We start from the raw sequence: 25,242 nt of genomic DNA, 5'->3' as shown, positions 1-25,242 counted from the left end.
TTTGTAGATAACTTTGCGCTCCCAACTTCAAATGATCCGCAACGCGAGAGCGCGCATGCGCATGCGCGCGCGGCATCGCTTCGGACTGGCATCACTGCCTCTTCTGGTCTAGTGTCTCCCGATCGCTCGTCCGTTAGCCATGTTTCACGGTCAGAATCAGATACGTCGCGAGATTATCGTGCGAAAATGAGTCCCGCGGGCGTGAGAGTCGACCTGTCGTGCGATCGGCTTCGACGACGGTGAAGAGGCTTTTACGGCTGGCTACGACGGACGATCGGAATACGCGCGATAGTGGCATGTGTTCGTTTCCTCGGCGGGACATCGCGCGCGCGTGCTACGGTGGCCGGTGATCGTGCTCGGAGTTTGGAGGCGGTGATCTCTCTCTCTCTCTCCCTCCGTCTCGTCTCTCTTTCTTCGGGCTGGAAGAGAGCCTTACGCTCAGCGACGCGCGTCGGAGTCTGTGCGTGACAGACCCGCTCTGACCCAATGGAGGAGCCGCGTCCTCTCGCCGTCCTGTTCCTGTTGGCTTTGTTGTTGACAGCGCTCGCACGGGGTGAGTCCCTCACGAGAGGATTTTATGTTTCTCTTTTTCTATTCTCCCTGCGATCGTCCAATAGTTGATCGCTATCATCTATCTATCTATCAACCGTCATCTCGAGATTCAAATAGATAGAATTTTGCGAATACTGCCGCATCGGTCATTGTCTGGGTATCTCATCGTTTGCGATACGAACGACCTGTCTGTCTTTCTCTCTCTCTCTCTCTCTCTCTCTTGGGTCATTTCCCAGGAAGATTTTCGCGCGAAAGCATCCCGGCGTCGCTGCTGGACCCCGATCGCGAGAACGCGAGATCGACCTGTCAACGAGCGCGCGATGCTGACACTGTGGAGACGTCAGTTGTAACAATAAATAGAATAGGATCGATAATTATTTAATTAATAATCTACGATAACACATTAGATTTTTGAAATTTTTATTACAGTTATCTCGCGCTTTATATTAAGATTAAAATTAAAACAACCGCATTTTTTCGTGAGAAAAAAGTCTGTAAAAATGGAAAGTTCAAGTTAGTTTGCCAATTATCGTATTAACCTTTTTTTTTTTAACGTAACCAACATAAGACGAAACGAAAATCGGATTGCCGAGTCCCGTCCAATTTAATCGGAATAATGAAATAAAACTAAAAATTCTATTAGCGAGATTCGACATTTTAAAATAAATATCAAATAAAGAGTACAATACACTCGACAATACAAATAATTCTTGCAAGACAGTTTCTTAAACCTTTGTTTTTACGTATAGAGTTTCGAATCCCGGCGCTTTTAATAACGTCTTAAATATTCGCATGTATATCGCATATTTATTTAAATTGCTTAGAAAATAATTCAGATTTACTGGCTACAAAATAATTCAAATTTATGCTGTAAAAATTATTCTTCTTTGTCTGCTTTTTTGTCTCTAATATTGTTATTCCACTAGAGTGACTAGAGAATCTGATTTTATTTTCGCTTCTTTTGTTGAGCATAAAAAACTGCTAGTGAACTACTTACATCGTCTGAGACACGCAAGTTTACGTTTTCTTTTGTTCCGTCTCGTAAAAGTTACATAATATTTCGCACTCGTAACGTCGAAACGTTCGAGTAATCATCGCACGTCACATGTGACACCGGTAATATAAGCAATGCCGGTATAATGTAATCACATCTCGAGAAACATCGTATTGTATATCATTGCCAGATCACATCTCGCGGAGCATTCTCGAGAATTAAATTCGGGGATATTGTTAGAAAAGCGATCTGCATCGCTTGTATATGTCTGTACATGTTTGCATGTATGTATATATGTATATATATGCTTGCCTCGACTGCACAAATTTGCATAATTTGGTCGTTTGTGTGTTACGAAGGAAGTCGAGTTGAGAGACCCTGCGCATCGGGTGACTATTATTGATGCAGGGAGAAAAAGAGGAGAAAGAGAGGGGCGGGCGACGAGAGAGAAGATTACGCCGACGAGGGGGTGACTTCTTTCGGAATGTATTTTTCATTTCGCCATGCGAATTGCGGGAGAATCGACCCGCGGAATCAATTTTTACCAAATTTTTTTGTTTACATTTTTTTAATTATCAAGTTAAATCAAGCAAGACAAAGTTAAATACTAACTTTGGATCAGAGCGCGCGAATATTACTCCATTTCTCTATATTTAAAAAATGTACTTTCTCATCTTTTATAATACGTATACGATATATGTAAATGGAAAATTTTTACTTGTCGTTTAATTGATTATAAAATCAAACTCAATTATTTATGTACACAGAGAGAAGTTTCTTCTAGAATTTACCCTGAAAATCATGGTAATCGTAGGACAATATAGACAGAATTTTATGAGAATTTTTCTTGTGATTAATATTTATCACAATAAAAAATAATAACATCTATCACAATAATATATAAAATATGTTTGATTAATTTTTAAGGCTCCTGGGTACTCACCGCGGCCATATTGGATTGTGACGTCAGAGGCGAGAAAGCACACGCTGAAAATTCTTAGATGCCATTTTTTAATGAAAAGATATTTCGATTAAACAGCACTTCAGATGGCTTAAGCACACTCTTAAAAACCTCCGAAAACTATCCTTTTCCCTTTATAATCAATCAACATCTGTAAAATGATCGAGATATCAGACTTTGACATGCGGAATGACTGCGCATGTGCAAAGACCAGACGGACTGGGCTTCATAATATTACATTTTACAGCTGTTGATTGATTATAAAGGGGAAAGGATAGTTTCCGGGGTTTTTTAAGAATGTGCTAAAGCCATCTGAAGTGCTGTTTCATCGAAATATTTTTTTATTTCGAAATGGCATCTAAGAAATTTTAGCGTGTGTTTTCTCGCCTCTGACGTCACGATTTCGACATGGTCGGCAAGGAGCCAGGAGCCTTAAGTATAGTAAAATTTACTAAAAGTATGGTAAAATTAATCAAACATTTTTAAAATTCTTTTCATACCACATTGTCCCACGATTACTATGATTTTCAGGGTAAATTCTAAGAGAAAATTTTCTCTGTGTAGTATAATTATTCGCGTGACTAATCATGATCTCGTTTATTTATCATTACTAAATATCGATAGCTAAATTAAAGGATAATTCTTATCGAGTCTTATATGTGCATATACACACGTTCTCCAATTTTATTTCATTTTACTCTATTCAATCTACTGCATAATCTCGCATTCAGAATGAGCAGGATTGCGGGGCGATTTCACGGGATTTAATTAAGACTCGATTAACAGAGTTAATTTAACTGACGCAACGCAATATCCTTCGATATATCACGCGGTCGTATACATACATATATACTATACACAGAATTTTAATAAACACAATATCCTTCTAGAGAATAATTCCTCGAACGTTTCGAGCGCAATAACGGGGTCAAATGCGGTGCCCTTCGATATATGAATTGACATTGTCGGAAAATAGACGACGAGACGAGGTTCTTCATTGTTGCGAGTTCGCGCCCGCGGTTCGGTCGTCCCGTGTTAAGGATTCATTGAGAGAAGATTTTACGGCTGCGGCGGCGACGCGACGAAGAGCAGAGCGAAACATTCCGGCTTGTATACATATATAAGGGCCGCGGGCGGTTTATCGCGCTCGTGAATCGTGGAGCAGTAAACATTTAAACATCCAAACTCTCGGCCGTTCTTCCTCCGGCGATGCCTATCTCCGCGAGGAGATGTATACCTCTCCCGTACACGGGTGTCGGACCGTCGAATCGGTTCTCTCGCTACGTAATTTTGCATTCCGCCCTCGTCTCTTGTCGTTATTTTCACTCCAAAACGCGCGCACTAACTTAAGCGGTATATTTCGCGAACCGCGAAATTTAATCTGATAAAGGACTTTTGTATGCGCGTCTTTCGCGCGCGATTGTTATATTTTCTTTATTTGATTATTTGATTATTAATTTTCCCGTTTACGTTCGCGAGATACAAATAGTTTATCAAATAGATGTGAAATAATTAATAATAAATACATTCGACTCGCGAAGATACAAATAGTCCATCGAGTAGATGTGAAATAATCGATGCAGTCTTGGTTGCAGGCCCGTTCAATACGTTTTTTTACGGCTGTGTTAAAAAATAAATATGTAAAGTAATAAAAGAAAAACAATTGCGCTTTCAGAAATGCTCGGAAATTCGCTTATTCGACAAAGTACTCGTGACAGATGGAATATGCGTTGCTCGCGCTTCGTAATTCGAAACGCGGAAAGGCACATTCCGCTTGAACGGGTGGACGCTCTTTCGAAGATATTTCCCTGCCTTCGCTTTGTTCGCTTTTCCGCACGCGTTCGGGATTGTTTCGCTCGTTCTCTTTCGATCGCGCGACGCGGTGCCGAGTATCGGTGAAAGCCGCCAATTATTCCGCTCGAAACTGCATGCATGCATGCTTGCGGTCGCACAGTGCGTTAAATGTTGAATTACGCGATACTCTTGTAATAGTAATATGCGCGTCGCCGTTCCTGGTCCCGTGTCCTCGTATTCTATTCCATTACGAGTTCTTTTATTGCATTCAGTTTCTCGCGGAATGGTATATTTTACGAGACGACACGCGCAAGACAAACCTGTAAAATTATTTGCGAAACACAGAGGGAATTTTCTTTTAAAATTATGGTAATCGTGGGACACAATATGGTATGAAAAGAATTTTAAAAATATGTTTGATTAATTTTACCATACTTTTAGTAAATTTTACTATGCTTTTAATAAAATTAATCAAACATATTTTATTGTGATAGATATTATTATTTTTTATTGTGATAAATATTAATCAGAAAAATTCTCATAAAATTCTTTCCATATCGTATTGTCCCACGATTACTATAATTTTCAGGGTAAATTCTAAGAGAAAATTTTCTCTGTGTAGTTCTTTGGTTAAATTTTTTCAAGTATTTTTGTTAAGTTTTGATATACGATTGAATTTTTTGTGTATGTTGATTTGAGAGCCATTGTTAATATTTAAAAATTAACTACTTCCTCTGCCCCATATGTCAAACTATTATTATCTTCTCTCTTCATGTGCTTTTCTGAAATATCGGAATACTATCCCTCGCATTGTTTAACGCCGTTCTGTTTCATTGGCGCTCATATGCCCAGCGTAAAGACCCTTTTCCGGTTGATCGAGTTGGTGAAATTTCCAAACAATAAGAGAGAGAGAGAGGGGTTCTCTCGGCAGACTGCTCGTTGTTCAAATAAACCTGTTATCCCCGCCGTGCGAGAACTTGTGTCCTGCCGACGTGCAGCGTACCGCAGAATAATTATGAGAACTGTACAAATAGAACATCATAAACTAAACGGTACACAATGGTGCCAATGCCTCATCCCTTTTTATGCTCGTCCTTTCGTTCGAGTCTATATACATAAAGATCCCGCACCTATACGAGGTTACGACTCTACCTGCGCGCATAAACGACTCTAGGTGTGTTTTCGAAGCGTCTTTTTCTCTAACTCTCTCTTAGCTTATTCGAAATAAATATTTCAGACGATTTTTTCGTTGAAATAAAGAAATTTTGTCGCCAACATTATTTTTTTCATTTCGAGCAAAAATGTTACGTCACGAGTTTAATCTCTTTTTCAGTCGTAGTCTACATAAACGAATTAGTCCATATATGGGACGCACGTCCACGTATAAGTACACAGAGAGAATTTTCTTTTAGAATTTACCCTGAAAATCATGGTAATCGTGGCACAATATGGTATATGGAAAGAATTTTATGAGAATTTCTCTGATTAATATTTATCACAATAAAAATAATAATATCTATTAAATATGAAATATGTTTGATTAATTTTACTAAGCAGTTTAGTAAAATTAAACATGTTTTATATTTTATTGTAATAAATATTAACCAGAGAAATTCTCATAAAATTCTTCCCATGCCATATTGTCCCACGATTACCATGATTTTCAGGGTAAATTCTAAGAAAATTCTCTTACAATCAGTGTAATAAGTAGTAAGTAAACGCGTGCGGTGCACGCGTCACGATGTCGTAACGACGACGCCCACGCATCGCCGCCCCGCTCCGGAATCTTGCGTGCGTGTATTTAAGTATTTACGCACGCGAAATCGCGCTAGCTTTAGCCCCTTGACGCGCATGCGCGGATTACTCTCGCACGAGGTATCTCTCGAAAGGTTTCGCAAATCCATCCCCGATTTGCGAAATATCACTTTCGCGGTTAATGTTACATAATTATATTACGAGTTGCATTATTATTATTATATCATATATAATATTACAATATTATTATATTAAATTTATTATATTTTATATTATATTGAGAGCTATATACATATATTGATATACATATGTGTATATATGTAATGGTCATTATATAATCTAAACTTATCGAGCAAACGGTTTATGTGGTCCGGAAGATAGTAATCGATAAAATATTTATTCTTATATTGCACACACTCTCGATCTATCGCTTTCGATAAGACTCATAAACTTTATCGCGAATTTCCTCGAAGAGAATGCGACGACTCTTTCGCGAAGAGGATGTATACCTTCGTCCTAGTAAACTATGAATCGCTCCACAGTGCTTTCGCGAAGCTCTCCCCTGGACGGAAAGTAACGCGGTAGAAGGCGACGCCGGAAATGACGGATGAGATAAGTTTCGTCGAATGCTCGTTTATCGATCGCGAGATTGGAGCGTGATTGGGGAACGTTGTCCGTCTTCCTCGGTCTGTGAAGGGGAGGTCCGCGTTGTCACAGATTAACAATTAATGGATCTTCGCGTCGTTGGAAGGCGACACCCCTTCGTCATCATCTTCGCGTATTTGTCGATATTTACGAGACACCCTGTAGACGCCTGGCTCGCGCGTACCTTGCCTTCCTTCACGGTCTGTTCGTCACATGTCGGGTACTTTTACCGCACTTTTTCAACATTCTCTCTCCTTACAGGGGGACGACGTCGTCTCGCGTACGTATTAATCCTCGTCGCGAAAAAATCTCAGAGATTTATCGTTCCGTGAAAATTCGCGAATGCGTATGCAAGGGAAAGACTCCAAAGGCGAGGGGAAACTCGAATACCTCGATATCTCTTCCCCTTTGCCGCTTTTCTCTTAATCTGTCTTATTTACATTATATAGAGGTAGAGATTATTGTATAATATAGTTTACTTCTCTTCGATATTATTTGCTTTTTTTTTACGGAGCGAGTTATCTCTTTGACAACGATATTTATAATATTTTTTGATCGTACATTTTTCTAACGTTAACGTTTATTCGTTGCGTAAGAAGGAGATAATACTATCTGCACGTTGCGAAAAAGAAAGCACGTCTATGGAAAATCTACAGAGAGACGTGAAAAGTCACGGCTGTTCTCTATCTTTCCGATATCTTGCTACCAACCGACCGTGTCAACTGCGCGCGAAGAGATGCCATTTTTTCGACGATCAAAACGGAAACAAACATTTAGAGTTGATAACGAATCTTGTCAAGTGCGAAACCATATAGATAAACGTATAGACTCGTCCGCGATAGCAGCTACCTTATATTATTTCACAGTCGCGCGTTATGAAAATTGATAAAAAATATGTTTTACATCGAATCGAATCGGATGATCGAAAAGCCAGGAGATGAAAATGATCGAGTATTGCAATAATGAGAAAAGTGACATTTTTTTCTTTGATAAAAAAGAATCCGTGTTTTTGGAGCCATTAATTTTTCACTATTAATTAATTTCTTTGTTATATAGGGTATTTTAGAAATAGGTGACCAAAGACTATTCTATTATACTCACCGTATAAGAATAAAAAAAGTCATGAACGTGGGTCCGTTTCTTTTCCAAATTATAATTATAAACTCTTTTTATGTAATACGACAGTCTTAAGGCTCCTGGGTGCTCATCGCGGCCATATTGGATTGTGACGTCAGAGGCGAGAAAGCACACGCTGAAAATTCTTAGATGCCATTTTTTAATGAAAAGATATTTCGATTAAACAGCACTTCAGATGGCTTTAGCACACTCTTAAAAATCCCCGAAAACTATCCTTTTCCCTTTATAATCAATCAACATCTGTAAAATGATCGAGATATCAGACTTTGACATGCGGAATGACTGCGCATGTGCAAAGACCAGACGGACTGGGCTTCATAATATTACATTTTACAGCTGTTGATTGATTATAAAGGGGAAAGGATAGTTTTCGGGAGTTTTTTAAGAGTGTGCTAAAGCCATCTGAAGTGCTGTTTCATCGAAATATTTTTTTATTTCGAAATGGCATCTAAGAAATTTTAGCGTGTGTTTTCTCGCCTCTGACGTCACGATTTCGACATGGTCGGAAAGGAGCCAGGAGCCTTAAGAATACTTGATTGAAACAATTGCTGGAAATAATTTCCTTCCGCATCAATGCATTGACGTTTTATGGATTGTCAAAGACGTTCAAAAATTTTCAAAGTATTTCATATTTTGTCACACGAGGCGACAAGACAATTTCGGAGTACTTGTGCAATATCAACAAAAGTATCATAAACAAGAGTCTTAAGATAACACCATAAATAAAAATCCAAGGGATTTAAATCGAGAAAGTATTGTTTACTTCCAAAATAGAAGATAAATAGAAGGACAATTCATGAGACGTCGGTGCGAGGCATATCGTCAATAAAAAATGTTTATAATTTGGAAAGGAAGTATTTTTTTTCCGGGGACCTTCCATGTTCGCGCGACTCTTTTTTATCCTTTGTGAGTAGAACATAAAATTTTCTCTTAGAATTTACTCTGAAAATCATGGTAATCGTGGGACAATATGGTATGGAAAGAATTTTAAAAATATGTTTGATTAATTCTACCATACTTTTAGTATAAATTTTACTTTTAGTAAAATTAAACATTTTATATCTTATTGTGACAGATATTAAATTTTATTATGATAAATATTAACCAGAGAAATTCTATAAAATTCTTTCCACACCATATTGTCCCACGATTACCATGATTTTCAGGATAAATTCGAAGAGAAAATTCTCTCTGTGAATATGCTCCTGAAGTTTGGCCACCTATTTCCGAAATACCCGGTATTGCGTTACATTTTGTTATATCGCGACAACTTTAAACTCGTAGTTTATGATCGCGTGGCGAATGGCGAATGGCACGAATGGCTGTTTGCCCCGAACACCCGGTGCAAAGCTGCAAAGCGCCAGTGGTCGCATGCGATAGATTTTATACTCCCGTATATATACAGTATAACGTATAACACACAGATCTGTAATAGTTTCTCCCGGTCTCTCTATTTCGGTATCCCATGCGGTAGGTTCTCGCTTGTACTCGTAAATCAAACGGTACAACGTGCCGAATGGTTTATTTTCCTTTCGAGCGTCGCGGCGCCGTATACCGCACATTTTCTTCTCTTTTCTTCCTCTCTCTCTCTCTCTCTCTCTCTCTCTTTGTCTTTTTCCTTTTCTCGTTCTGGGAAAAACCGTCAGCGTCTTGACGAAGTGCAAGTCGCAAGAAACGGCAGAGGCAGTCCGTGAACTTGGAAAGTGCGGGTCAAGTGGAGGTCGTGAGAGAGTGAAATGGAATACATATAGATTAGAGAAAATACAAAAGGATATAGAATATATATTTTAGTTTCTGGGATTAAAAGATCTTTTAAAAATATATATAGGTTAAAAAATATATAAAATGTCAATAAGATAACGATATATTGCAATCTTGAGGAATCTGGATCGGATGCGTCTTGGCCTACTTGTTGTAATCACTCGTTATATTCTTTTTATTTCTGCGTTAAAAAATTATTATATATACGTTTGAAATTTATTTCTTAAATCAATAATTAATTTAATTTATTTTGCGTACGTGTATGAGAGAGAGAGAAAGAGAGAGAGAGAGAGAGCGGCGAAATGTCAGACACAAGTGTAATAATATTAATATTTAATTGGACGAGATATTAAATTGAAAATAAAATAGATTATAAAATTGCGCTTTTAGCTAATAGAATAACGTAAATTGATAAAATTTTGTAAAAGAGAGAGAACGCAGAAGAGGAAGAAAAATTCATCTTCAGAGAGTAATGTGTCATATTGCGACTATCAAATTTATCATTGGATATTATTGCATTGGCACAGTCATCTCGTTGTCACAATTACCTCCGTTGACTTTCCATTTGGTAGCTAATGATAAATGACGAGATTTGATTAGTATTGGCAATGCAATTTCTAATTTTTAATGAGTATCGCTGTATTCCAATTCGCGAGAAATCTTATTCGCATGAAAAATTTTTCATACTAATTTTACTATAAAATAAAATGAATTATTTAAATGTAAAAAATTTTTCATGTACACATTGTTTATAATTATGTGTATGTAGATGTGTGTGTGTATAATTATTAAATTCCTCGGGTCATTTCTCTAACATTTTACAGTACTTAATCGTCTTTATGCTCGCTGAAATATGAGTGATTTACGAGTTTAGTGCTGCTGCAATAACAATCGGAGAGCAATAATTCGCGACGAAAGCGTGTCTCGATGAAACGTGCGTCAAAGATTTGATTTTTCCATTAAATTTCTTCGCCGTCACGGAATGGGAAATTGCGTTTGTAGCACGGATCGGACCGTCGATCTACCGGAGATCATCGCCTCTCCCCCTTTCCTCCCCCCCTTTTTCTTCTCTTCACGCTCGTGCTCTCGCGCGCTCGAAGGTGACAGACCACCGTGAGCGTGAAACTGTAACCCAATAACCGTCAGTGACTCTCAATCGGTTAGAACTCTCTCAGAGTGCTCCATTCGCGATGCTGCTGCGGTTTATGGGAGAATGCGCGCCAATTGGGAGCTATAATAATCCGATAACTCCCGCCATTGATCGGCTCTTGATGGAGAATCGAGTATGCGTGGCGGAATTTTCTTCATAATAGAATTGCAATTATGCACTTGTACATGCACAAAACATTTTTTCTAGACTCGATAATTGCGTGAATTATAAAAATATATAAATGTTATATTTCTACGCTCGATTAACTCAGCGTTAAATACAAAACTCCTCGCGAAATTAAATCGAAATCATCTCAATTTCCCGGAAAGTGTGTGCCCCGCTTATAGATATCTATGTTAACATGTCGATAATAATCGACGTTACACTAATCGCAGATTATTATCGATCGCTCGATCTCGTAATTACGTACCGTTATAATCGATAATTCGATTCATCATCTCCCATTCGAACGTGTTTACCGAGAGCTTTTTTCTCTCTCTCTCCCATTTTTCTTCAAATATAATAATTTGTAATCTTAAAATAAATGATCCTCGTAGATACTTATTTCTCCAGCATTTGCGTTAGATGAGAATAACGGTTTCGATATACGATTGATCGGCCAAACTTATTAGCGCCCGATAACGAAACGGGTCTGTTTAATCCGCGCAAATATTTGCGGAATCGAGACCGTCTAATCGGAAATTTTCGCGGATAAAGTGGAATTTCTCACGCTGTTCCGCGAAACGAAAAGAAGTTCTAACGCCGTTTCAAACGCTTGAACCTCGACCTTGAGTCTACTGTAAATTACAGATAAAAATGATGATGCATCTGCATTCCGTTTCTCGATGACGTCGGCACCGCTCATAGAGATATTCTCAGAACGTGGAGCACTTTATGTGGATGCGCAATACCAATTTTGTACATTTTGTACATTATCTGAAATATTAAAATACACCATGTGCGCGAGAGATCAGAACGAAATCTTAATGCAGGGCTGCATTGCTGGGGTATGAGGAAGAAAGAGAGAGAAGCTCTCTTTCTATAGGAAGCTAAGACCTAATACTTGGACGTTTTTGTAAAGACCAAAGGTTACGAGTGCCTTTCAACGTTCCGCGATTAATGCAGAATGTCGGAATAATATCTCGTATACATGTATATTGCGCGTATAGAAAAATCCACATGATAGATGGCTGCCGATAGAATTCCAGTTTGTTATGAGTCGTTTGAGAGGCGATTTAGAGAAACATGATATTATAATAAATAAAATCTTTATGCGTTCTCTCTCTTCTCTAGAGCTCCTTTCTACATTGTAATAAAAGACCAAAATTGCATTCTATCTTTTTATATTAATATTTCGGAGCAAGAGACTTTCTAAGATGTTTTTCAATTTCATTAAAATTTAAACTGTTTAATGCTTGTTATGCAAAAGTTGGTTGTAAAAAAGTTTATTGAGAAAACTTTGAAAAATTGCAATTTATCAGACCATACATGGATTTTCTGATCAATATAAAAAATTGACACATATACAATAATAGAGTTGTACTTTGTATGCAGATGTGTATTTTAAAGACAATATACATATATACATTTGCATACCAGTCGTTATTACTCAAACATGAAATGTCTTCTTTTCAGAACCATATTGCGTACTGCAGAAAAGTATTATCGAAAATATATTACCGTCGCAGCCTCCTGGAAAGAGTAAGGAATCGTCTCTCGAACGATCTCTCGCCTCGTCGCCCATAAAAATGTCCCGCAAACGAAGATCTTTTTCCTTTTTCTCATCTCTCTCTCTCTCTCTCTCTCTCTCTCTCTCTTTCTATCGCGGTCGATTCGCGCACACGACATTAAATCGTATCTCGTATCACGATAGCGCTCGATCGCGCTCAGAGGAGCCCATGGAGAAGAGAGGACAGAAACAAAAGAAAGAAGGAGAGAATTCAGGCATTTGGGCGTCTCGCCAAGCAGGCGAGCAAGCAGGCTGGGGCTGGGGTGCCCCTATATATGGGGTGGACGACCCTTTGTTCGAATCGCCTCTTTCTCTTCCTCCGCAGCCGGTTTTCTCTTCTATTCACTCGCGTCCGGCTCTTCCTCCTCCACCCCCTTTTAACATCTACACCTCCTAACTAACGTGGCATCGCGTCGTGCACGAATGGGTCACGAAACGCACTATACAATAAGGGGCCGAAATTTGATATCACGCTGCTTCTCTAACCGGTGTGTATCGGGTGTGATCGTTAAACATCCCCTTCGTAAACACGCACAGACCGGGAAGCCCCTATGGTCGCGATTCTTATCCGGAAGCGCGCGATCGCTTCTACTTGACAAATTGAATTCGGGGATTCGTGTTAGGGACAGCGGAGATTCCGTGTTGTTGACGATTCGTTTTATTGCAGAGAATATTGTGTCTTTCTTGTCGATAATTTCCCCCCTCTGTCTCTCTGTTTGCAGTCAGCGCAGGAGGTTTAGACTTCACCATCGAGCCGCAGGATGTGGTGGTGGAACAGGGTGGTCCCGCGAGGCTGGACTGCGAGGCGAGGAGCGTCTTTGGGACGCCGAGTATACTTTGGCGCACGGACGACGGTCAGCCGATCACGTTTATCGGAGACAGTTATCGGTAATAACGCGTGACATCCTATGGAGATGGATTGATGTCCCTCTCATTGTCTCTCTCGGATGTCCGAGGAAATGTCACGATTTTATCTTTGTAGATCACAGCTAGCAAACGGATCCTTGTACATAAATAGCGTATACGGTGGTAGTACAGAGTTAACCGGAAGTTATCAGTGCTTGGCTTCCATAGACAATATCGGAGCGATTGTCTCGCGGACAGCTACAATCAAACTAGCAAGTTGGTATCTTCATTTAAATTTTTTAATATATACATATCTCATCTTCTCTGAGAGTCTAGAATATATTTGTCTAGAATGTCATGCGACAGTTCTCTAGTGCAACATGATTATGTAATGAAACATGCACGTAACATTGATTTTCTTTAAAGGCCTGCCCGGCTTCGAAAGAGAACCTCAAGATACTATGGTTTATGCAGGACAAATTGCATATTTAAATTGCGCTCTACCCGCCTCCTCGAGTTTGTTAAAGATACAGTGGTTAAAGGACGAACATCCGTTAGCGCTCGATAAAAACCGAATGACAATCCTGCCGTCTGGTACGATATAGACATGTTTATGACGCTTTTATTAACATGCTTGCTAAAATAAATAAATTAAGTATACGAATATAATTTATCTCGCTGGTCTCTCTTTGCAGGCGCGTTGGAAATTGAAAATGTTCAGTATCACGACGTTGGATCGTACAGATGTAACGCTAGCGGTTACGGCCAATATAGACTGAGCAACAAAGCACAATTAGGATTATTATCTAGTGACATTGGTAAGTCTTGTTGTTATCGAGACGATAAATCGGGAATTAAATACGCTTGACGAGACATCAGATTTTTTATGGATATTTTATTTGATCGAATACAGACGAAGGATCTAGCGCCCCGGTATTCATCGCGCAACCTTTACAACAAATAGCTACCGAAGGATCCGACGTGACTCTCGAATGCGCTGCCAACGGTTATCCGAAACCCACAATCCTTTGGCTTAAAGACGGCGTCGCTCTCGATTTGACACCGTCATTTGATTCTAGGTATATTACATAACTTTGAATATCAACGATATAATAAGTCTGAATGTAATGTGTGTGTTTACGAGAGATATATTCTTTTCAAGATATCGCAAAGTCGCAGCTTCTAGTATCATGATCACAAATGTCAGAGAATCGGATCATGGCTCGTATCAATGTCGTGCGGAAAACGAGATTGAATCTTTGGATGCAGTCGCTGAATTAATTATACAAGGTACGTAATTTGCGAGGCGCATAATGTTTTAGCATGTAATCTCTTGTCGCAGATATACATATGTATATATGCAAAATTTCACGCTTAATTCACAATCTCCAGTTCCGCCAAAGTTTTTGAAAAAGCCCGAGGATAAAGTGGCGAGTGAAAATCAAGATTTAGAGTTTGAATGTGAGATCTATGGAAAACCGGAACCGAAAATCACCTGGTTGAAGAATGGCGAGCATATTACATTAAGCGCATATTGGCAAATTATCAAAGGGTGTGTATAAAACATGTATATACAATAGAATGTTTTTTAATTTTTTTTTAAGGAAAAAAGTTTTGTGAAAAAATCAGGTTTAATAATATAATAATAACAATAAAATTTTCCAATTTTTCCGTTTCCAGAAATAATTTGAGAATCAATGGGTTGCTACCTATAGATGCGGGAATTTTCCAGTGCATAGGAGTGAATTCCGCTGACAGCGTTCAAGCTTCGGCACGTCTCACAATTAACCAGCCCAGTGAGTTTTACTCATGAAATCTCTTTAAAAGGCATACTACACACACCGTTTCATTAATCGATTTATCGGTCAACAAATATTTTTTCACGCGGGATTTACGTTATTTTTGTTTCTTTATATTGATTTTCTGTACGTTTGTTTCATTCATATTTCTCTATATTTTTATTATTTGAAATTTTAATTTTCTCTTTATTTATTTTTTTCCCCTTCTCGCGTGTTCCTTGCCGATTAACTGTTCTGCGTGCTAATATTGCGCAGAGAGAGTGAATTCCCACAGAATAACGACTCCCAAGACAGTTCCTAAGAAAAAGTTGTTACAACATCGACAGTTGTATAATAAGACGTGGCAACATCCGAGTACTCTCCTAGGACACACGTTATTGTCACTCACACCGAATCCCCCGCTTTCCATAAGTCCCTCCGACGATCCCGCGGATCTACTCCCGGGCTTGGTTAAGTATCCCAACTCCCTTTACGACCCAGACTCCCGTTTTATAGATGACACGGATACTCTGGAGGCGTTTGACGGAGGTGGAATACCTTCTCCACCGAGGAACCTGAGCCTCGTTATTGTTACCGCAAGATTTATTACGCTACGCTGGCAAGAGCCGGAAAATGCCAACAGTGACATTCTCAATTATTTTATACATTACAAACAAGAAGGAGCCTTGAGGTGAGAAATAAATAAAGTGTATATGTGTGTGTGTATAATCGTGCATACAATATAAAATAAAAAATTTTTCATTGATCTGTATATAGGGAGAGAGTTGTCAACACGCAACAAAAACTGGAAGCTATGATACGTGGTTTACAGCCCAGTATGACGTATCAATTCCACGTAGTTGCGCAAAACGCTCGAGGTCTCAGTGCCCCTAGCGAAGTATTACAAGTTACAACGTTAATAGAGGTTAGCATACGACATCTTTGAATATTATTATGCTATCTCGTTTGTAACATCTTGTGCCAATGTATTCTTAGGCCAATGTTCCTGGACCTCCGATGAATCTAGAAGGTCATGCAACGAGTAGTATGAGTATTACATTATCGTGGGAGGAACCGCAAGTTATTAATGGCCGAATATCTAAATATATTATTACATTTATGGAGGTATAATTTTATTGCAAATAGAGATTTTAATTATTATTGTTTAATATAGTTGATAGCGATTCAAGCTTATCGCATTTTCTTCAGGGCGACGGTGAAGAAGTAACGCGTGAAACTACTAGTACAACGTATGAATTGGTGGATCTCGTGCCTTATACGGAATACAGTATTCGAGTTCAAGCGGTCAACGAAAATGGCCCGGGCGCGTTTAGTAAGGATATCGTAATTCGAACTCACAGCGCACAACCCACGCAACCACCGCATAACGTTACGTTAGAAGCAGCTAGTTCAACGGTACATGTCCGAATCCTTAAATCAGATAAGAGTGAATAAATATACACATGTATTTAAAGAACTTTGCCTCATCTCCCATTTAAATATATAATTAATAAATATTTAAATATTCTTTCTCTTTTTTCAGAGTATTATCGTAAGATGGGAACCTCCGCTCGAAGGACAGAACGGGATTATTACGGGTTACAGGATCCGTTATCGCAGATATCCGCACGATTCCCGATCCGGAGATCGACGGCCCCCGATTACGGTGACAACTGAGGGAAATCAACGTTTGTACGTGCTCAATGGACTCGAGAAGCACGTTGTGTATCAAGTTCGCATATGTGCCTTCAACGTCAATGGAACTGGGCCTTGGACGGAATGGACAAAGATAGAGACGTACGAGAACGATTTGGACGAGACAAAAGTACCCAATGCACCCAGTAATCTAAGAGGTATAAAGAAGAATACTGCAAAGACAGTATGCGATACGTGTAAAATGATGTTTTAATTATTAAACTTGTTATAAAAATATGCACATTATTACAGCGAATGCTATGGCGGATTCTATACTGGTATCGTGGCATCCTCCGAAAGATCAAAGCATAAAAGTGAGGAAATATAAATTGGGTTGGGGCAAGGGTTACCCTGATGTCGAGATACAAGTTCTCGATGGAAAGCAACGATCTTACGCAATCAAATCTATTGGTAAAACATTGTGATAAATTATTTCATTTTTTAAACCGATAAAAATCTTTAATTTTAACTTTACTAACTTTTTTCCTTTACAATCTTCAGAACCAACAACGGAGTACGTAATATCTTTAAGAGCAACGAATAATGTTGGCGACGGTCAACCAGCGTACGCGAATGTAAGAACTCCCGAACGTTTTGTATCCGAATCTGCAGTGCCTTTAATACCACCTGTTGGCCTTAAAGCTATCGTGCTCTCGGCTACTACCGTTGTGCTATATTGGACCGACACGACTTTATCGAAAAGTCAAGTACGTTTACGTCATACACATACACGCATATATATAATTGCATTGTTATTTTATAAAACCTCGTAAAATGACGCGCGAAAGGTCAAGCAGAAAAATATCTGTAGCGAGGACATTTATTTTTAGTACGTCACCGATAATCGGTATTACGTGGTGCGTTATACATCCTATCATCACAGTAGCAGTCCAAGATACAAATATTACAATGCCACCGATCTCAATTGTATGATTCATGACTTGAAACCCAACACGCAGTATGAATTTACGGTTAAACTTGTCAAGGTAAAAAAAAAAAAAAAAAAAAACATTACGCACAACATCTAACAGCTGATGAAAGCAAATAAATGTGCTACAGAACAATTTTCCGCAGGGTAAACGGAGTTCGCCTTGGAGTATGGTAGTTTTGAATCAAACGCAAGAAGCCGCACCTAGTACGGCACCCCGGGATTTGACTATTCAAACTGTGGAAGATCGTCCGACTTCCGTTCTATTACGATGGCAGCCTCCTAAGCAACCTAATGGACAGATCACAGGTTGGTACTGATCGTAATCCCTCTAAAATTTAAAGAATAAAATATATTTTTATTAAATTGTATCACGCACAATTTGTAGGATATCTTATAATCTATTCCACCGACAACACGAAATGGGATCGCGATTGGCTGGTCGAAGGTGTTATCGGTGACAAGATGGACGCTATTGTGAAGGGTCTGCATCCTAACACGATGTATTATTTCAAGATTCAAGCTCGGAATTCTAAGGGATATGGACCTTTCTCCACGACAGTTTCATTTAAAACGCCACAAAGTAAATAATTCGATTTTTATTCATCTATTTATTGATGTTGATCACGTTAAATTTGATTACTTTTTGTTGTATATACAGTGTAATATAGACCTCTAAAATGTTACCTATATATTAATCCAACTGTATATATGAACTGTATATATATGGACGTGTAGTATTATCTGCATATATATATTATTTTTTTATATGCTTTATGTTGCATTTTGTTGTACATTCAGTGTGTTAATTATTATGTTTACTTTTTATTTTTTATCTGGTAGGCAACGGCATGGATATCTATGATGAATTGCATGATCAAGGTAAGATATCCCTTTATATTTTATTTTTTATTCAAATTGTAGCATGTCTTTATAAGCACGTTTTTCTCTCTTGGAATTTATAATTTAACCTTATCAAATGTGTGTGAAATTAAAAAGAATTTCTCTGCACGTTTTTAATAAAATAGAAGATCATGCGTTTTTAAATTTCAAACATTGAATAAAACTAATACACTTGTTTTTTTTATTTTTTTCTAGATGGACGAAGCATTTCCAATCTGATGATTTACATCATAGCAGGTTTCTCGATTGTCATTATCACTGGTATATCTGTAGTGGTCGTAGTGTGCTGCAAACGTAATCCAAACTCGCCAGATCGAAAGAAAGGGTATGTCTTAATGATTCAGAAATTATGTATTGATATAATTAATATATATCTAATATTTATTACTAAGGTCACTAATATACCTTTTTATAATTTCTACACACAGGTATATGAAAGATTCGAATCAGAAAACGAATATCAAGCCGCCAGATTTATGGATTCATCATGACCAAATGGAGCTGAAGGCGCTTGAAAAATCATCGTTAAATGGTGAAGCGTCTACCAGCGGCGTCACCAGTAATACATTACCTAGGTCGGGCAATCTGGAATATAATCAGGATAACGTACACGGAAATTCCAGTTCATTGGATAAACGTACTTATGTGCCAAGTTATATGGGTAAGTATATATAATTTTGATAGAGAATATATTGTTATGCACTGTCACAAATCAAACATTACCAGAAAACATTTGAATCACAAAACTAACAGTTGTCTTATTTGTATAACCAAGAATAATTCCTTTATCACACATTATAAAATATTATTTCAGTGATCTTTTACTTGTGATTTAGTATTTTAGTTAGCACAATGCACTAAAAAAGAGAGAGAGAGAGAGAGAGAGAGAGAGAGAGAGAGAGAGAGAGACACTGTACATTTCATTTGCAGTTTTCCTGATTTTGTTATTTGGTTGCTTTTTACTCATTTCCTATTAGGTAACACTGACGAGAAGTGCTCGACCCTGAGCAGACAGCACAGTCGTGGAAGTCACAAATCTAAACTAATTACACTCCCTGTTGACAGTGCACCTTTGCATCAGCGTAAGTAGTAGTGGGATTGTCACTCGTAATAGTGCACAAGTATTTGCAATGATGTAACGATATGCTTTTATCATTAACGATATGCATTTTTCAGTAGCAGTTGAGCTATTCAAAGTACAATATTATTTTTTACAACAAGACAAGTGTACACAAACACATAATAATATTCATTACCATTTAAATGTTGGGTATCAAAGTTTTCGACTTATTGCAGCTGTAGCTGCGGCTACTCCGATTGTAAATACCAGCATGTCGCAGCCGACCATTCATACTTCGTGCAGCGACACGTCCTCGGTGAGGCAAAACTATCCACGAACGGTCGCGCAATACAGCTTAAATCGCGCGCACGTGACGTTGGAACCGACGCCGGAATCCAGCCCGGATTCCTGTAACATGCCTAGCTCGTACGAACCGCTACAGAGTCAAGTAAGATCTCGAATATTTGCAACGTAAGCCTCTATTTAACAATAGTATATAGCAAGGATTGTTTTTTAAATTTTCACTTTACGACTTTTTAGTTATCATATGGCACGAGCGGGCAGTCGTACAGTGGAAGCACTCAATATGCCCCCGGTCATTACGGTAACAGTAATCAACCGAGCAATACCGTTGGAATGGAGAGCAACAATAGCAAACGTCTGCAGGGCCATCCTCTCAAGAGCTTCAGTGTGCCAGCACCACCGCCACAGAGTGCCCCTTCGACACCAGCGCAACAGAAGCATGGTGGTTAGTATCTTATACATGTAATTATTAATATAACGTGCAATTAAACGTGCGTTTAACGTTATGTTTTCTATAATCGCAGTATCGCAAGTGACAGTGAGGCCGACAATGTCCGGAAGCCCGTACAAGAAACCGCAAAGTTCATCGTCGCAATTGGCGAAGAATCGTTTAGCCTCTGTGTCGAATCCGACGCACACTTCGGAAGAGGTTGAACGTTTAAAGGTAAGAAACGTCTGCTATTTTAATATACACGTTGATTCTACAATTTTCAATATTGATATTTTTACACTTATGGGACACATTTCGTGCAATTACTTAATAATTGAGTTAAATTGTTGATTACAGCCATCGTATTCTACGGAAGAATTGAATCAAGAAATGGCCAACCTAGAGGGTCTCATGAAGGATCTGAATGCCATAACAGCATCGGAATTTGAATGCTAAAACAGGTTCCTAAGCCTTGTGCCATCCTAACTGATGGATAGACTGCAACGCCACATTCTCAATGTTAGTATCTGGGAGGTAGTAAATTAATTATGACACGTTTCATTTCTGTTGCGTAATCAATTTACGCGATTATTATCAGAACATTACATGTAAACGAACGCGAAACGAACTATATACTATAGTTAATTAGCGCCGATGAACGGCGCAATTAACGCGTGACCCGAACGCTCGATTTAATACGATATTTAATTCGAACGTAACATTCGGTCATTTATATTAAATCATTCCATTCTCTAACACAATTAATGTTTCCTCTCTCCGGTACTAGCAGCGTTGTTTATCTCGAGTGTGAAACTCGAAACTTGTGTACTTGTGTACTTGCCAATATATTCCGACAGTGTGTCAGCGTTCTTTCGTATTTTTTGATAACGCGAGCACGCGAGAGTATTGTGCCGCGATCGGCCGCGAAAAAACTCGACGAGCACTTTGTGTTATAGATGTTTATGATAATCGCGTGTGAATGTATGCTATAAGACGCATATACCGACCGAAACGTAAATTATACGATTACATGATCGAGTCCAGCGTGTTTTCTACCATTGTCTATGAAAGTCGATGTAATCATGCGTGAGTAAGAAATGCGTTGCGACGTCTTTCTTCGACATTCGCGTAAAAATCCGAGGGATAGTTTAATCAGACGACACCCTTTGATTGTGCTTTCATATGCATCGATCAAAGAGCAATTGCCTAAATAAAAAAAAAAAAAAAGAAATACTACGCTTTGCAGTCTCAGCGAAAAGCTCGCGTATGTTGCTATTTCGCATTCATGTAATTCGTATATTCGTATAACTGCATTCTACGTCGATGCTAACAATTGCCATATTTACGCTTAATAAGGAGGTGGGATACGCGTAAATCGCTCGAGTAATGTACGATTTAAGATGAAAGACGGAAAATATTAATGAAAAAATATTTATTCTATTTTTGTATCTATTAAAATCCGTTTGCCACGAGCTTTATTGTATATTCTTACATTTGGAAGAATTTTTCACAAAGTCTATACATTTCTATTTTAGAATTTTTATTTTATTTAGAAAAAGGTAATTTTTATAATGTTTTTTTGCGAACAATATGTACATTTATCGGGATATTTTATGTAAAATTGCCATTCGATACCGAGCAATAATAACTCGGTTTGAGGACTGTAAAATTTCTGTAACTTGTATCTATATATTCGGATTTTTTTTATAAAGATTTACGTGTTGTACTCTGTACGTAACGTCGTTGGCAGCTCGCATTTCAAGAAGAAAGATTTCGTGCGTGTACTCTTTGTTGAATCAACCACCTAGTATTACGATCTCAATGAAAAATATTATTTTAGAGTTAATTGCGAAAATAATCGAATATGGGTATTATATGATAAACGGTTTAGTGTAACAAAGTCAATGATCGATTTTCCTTGTAGATTGGTCGCGAAAGATGTATAAGACTCATTTGTCGAATTTAGCGACACAATATTTTCGGACCAATCTATCGCTATTTCTAGAGTTTATGTTTATTTTATTGTAAACGTAGAATGTGTATAAAGTTTGCTTTATTGACGAAAATACGGTCCATTTAAGCAAAGTAAGTTTTATTCTCTCCAAGAATCGCTTTTGCGTGTTAAAGTATTATCGATAAAAAGTTGTATACACACAAATACTTTTACTGAGATACACATATACTTTGTATGAATTTGTATTTTACTTAATCCGGATACCATAATCACAGGAGAACAATTTTTAGGAAAAATTTTATAAACTTAACGCACAAATGCTCAATCTTTACTGGTATCGGAAATCGTCGAGATATACATGTATTCATATATTTATATTTCCAAACACACATTTTATATAAACTACTTACTGCCAATTCACATTAATGCATATCCGTCAAAGTACATGCATACATTTCCTTCCAATGCTAAACAACTTTAATCCAGCAAAATATGAATGAGAGACATGGTAGTATATTTCAACTCCAATTAACACGTTGACTGCCACGGTGGTTATGACTTGTCTTTCTAGTGACACCTTGGTGTTCGCTATTGATAGACGCTATCAAATTTTTTAAAATGCAACAAATGGATGCCATCGAATAAAATATAAAATAATCGAGAATAATAATTAATATCAATGAATATTAACACTAATTAATATTAATTAATAAATTTTAATATTATAATCGAAAATATTTTATTTTAACATTTTATCATTACTTATAATAAAAATTTCACTTTGGAGTACACGGTAAGCCATATAAAATTCGCTGGGCAATCAACGTGTTAATAAATATAACAATCGTCATTATATTGCGAGGTAATAACGCTTGTAGAATTTTTTGAATCGTACTCGACTGTTTTTGAAACATTTTTGTATTTTCATAACATTCGGGATATTGTACAAAGTTGTATAATTAAGGGCGTTTTACCGTATGCGAGTTAATAGTACGTAAGTAATATAAATGAAGCTTATTTTATACTTTTGCTCGTGAGAAGATACAATTAAATATCGAAGACGAATATATATATATACATTAAGTTAAAAAAACTGTAAAAGTATTATAAATGGTGTTTCAAGTCACCTAGGATCAGGTTTAAGGGCTATAATCAATTAATATGTCGGCTCTATTACTTTTAAATGTATATTTGAGTTTTGAATGTAAGAGAATAATTCTAGTGTGTATGAATTTCGATGTAGCGCAATTCTTTTCAGAAGGAAGAAACAGATGATAGTCTTTGATAGTCTTTTAACATAAATTCTGCCAAATTTATAATACAAACACTTGCAGATTGGAATTCTTCAAACAGAGTCGAAGCAATATTGTATCATATTTCAGAGTATCACTTATATCGGTGATGATACCAATATAATTTATATAAAGAGCAAATAAGTTTTTTCATTGCTGGCTTAACTCGATGAGAATATTGCAAAGATTATCAGCGCGTTTGGCAAAGAATTCTGTTCGTCAGGAGTAGAGTCTACATATTTTTATTTTTTATAAGTTAAGTACAAAAAAATATTATTTATGAACGCGCAATACGCTATTCTCAAATACGCTATGTTTCACAATATGTTATTGTTTATGCGTTGATTTTAAGCTTTGCACAAGCTTCCACAATTGCGAGAACATGTGAGCTATATCGATAAAGAGAACATCTTGTACATTAAGCATATATATACATATATATGAAAGTTGTATCTATTGCTCTGTTAAAAAAAAGCGACAGATACTTTTTGATTGAAAGACAGGCCTATGCGGAGGGCCTGTGAAAATAATTTACCACAAAAGTATAATTAGCATAGTTACGTGTATGTACATATATATATATATATATATATATATATATATATATATATATATATATACATATATACACATAAAACGCGGATATTTATCTATATAAAATAAATATTATTTATTGTTTTCTATATACGCGCTGAATTTTCTGGAGACAGACGAAATGTAAAACGTTAGAGGCTGATTTGCATTGGATCTAATAACATTGTGCTAATGCATTTCTTATTCTCATCATCAACGAATCGATCATCCGCATTTATATTAAACTAGCTAAGTAAATAAATTATATCTAGTATTAGCATTTATAAAATGGACGATGGTAATCGCGATTAGGAACGCGATCGGCTTATCGATGTACATAAATATAAAAGGAACACACATCGCCACTTTACAAGATGATCGAGTATTTATATATATTATATATAAATAGCTATTATATATATATATATTGAATATAAATCTTATATTTGTACGATATACGAGAGATATACGGAAGCCCGCCCGAGACGAAAACATTCATAACAAGTGTGTGATAATATTTGTAAAACTTGATATTCAATAAACAATTTTATGTTCTTTACAAATTTCGCGTAAAAATCTTGTATATGCGAATAAAAAAATGGATATATTCAATTGGTTTTCGGAAATATTTTTTGAAAAAGCGAATACATTAAATATGAAGGCAATGCTGGTTTATTTGATTGTGATATATTAACTCTATATCGGTTGTCTATTTAAAAAGTTTATATTATAATTAATTACAAAATATTAAAAGCATAAATTATCAAAGAATATTTTCCATGGATATTATAATCTGGAATATCTTGATATCGCGTAAGAAGAAACATTTATATATTATATATATACTTTATTAATATTAATTTATATAAATCTATCGTACTAGATTTACTTTTGAGAGAGATAGTTTCAAATTAAAATCTTAACCATAGACACATAATAGATATAGATGTATATCAAGACATCTTTATATGTCATATAATTTTTCAGGTAAATTCTAGAAAA

At 37.1% G+C, this 25,242-nt stretch overlaps 1 protein-coding gene across 8 annotated transcripts; it reads left to right on the top strand.

Moving 5' to 3' along the window:
• The first annotated feature begins 123 nt into the window (after nucleotides 1–123).
• On the top strand, nucleotides 124–24,803 carry Fra (neogenin protein frazzled). 8 transcript variants are annotated; one of them, XM_083035089.1, is made up of 27 exons: nucleotides 124–553; nucleotides 13,201–13,366; nucleotides 13,461–13,600; nucleotides 13,751–13,918; nucleotides 14,020–14,142; nucleotides 14,238–14,403; nucleotides 14,487–14,614; nucleotides 14,717–14,876; nucleotides 15,005–15,120; nucleotides 15,619–15,793; nucleotides 15,880–16,027; nucleotides 16,099–16,227; nucleotides 16,312–16,518; nucleotides 16,646–16,955; nucleotides 17,050–17,208; nucleotides 17,299–17,504; nucleotides 17,628–17,783; nucleotides 17,872–18,034; nucleotides 18,114–18,308; nucleotides 18,569–18,607; nucleotides 18,824–18,953; nucleotides 19,057–19,289; nucleotides 19,606–19,710; nucleotides 19,925–20,136; nucleotides 20,229–20,436; nucleotides 20,516–20,655; nucleotides 20,779–24,803. In XM_083035089.1, exons 1-27 carry the CDS (start codon nucleotides 487–489, stop codon nucleotides 20,875–20,877), a joined length of 4,248 nt encoding a protein of 1,415 aa, XP_082891215.1. In that variant the 5' UTR covers nucleotides 124–486; the 3' UTR covers nucleotides 20,878–24,803. The 8 variants fall into 8 exon arrangements, with proteins under 8 accessions (XP_082891215.1, XP_082891211.1, XP_082891209.1 ...); XM_083035085.1 differs by having other exon boundaries at nucleotides 15,379–15,793; nucleotides 19,931–20,136; XM_083035083.1 differs by having other exon boundaries at nucleotides 15,379–15,793.
• The last annotated feature ends 439 nt before the right edge of the window (nucleotides 24,804–25,242 follow it).

The sequence above is a fragment of the Prenolepis imparis genome, unplaced genomic scaffold (genome assembly GCF_030444845.1).
Source record: "Prenolepis imparis isolate NDT839.2.m4 unplaced genomic scaffold, iyPreImpa1.0 SCAF_3, whole genome shotgun sequence".
NCBI classification, from domain to species: Eukaryota; Metazoa; Arthropoda; class Insecta; order Hymenoptera; family Formicidae; genus Prenolepis; species Prenolepis imparis.
This window is presented reverse-complemented; position numbering and strand designations above follow the sequence as displayed.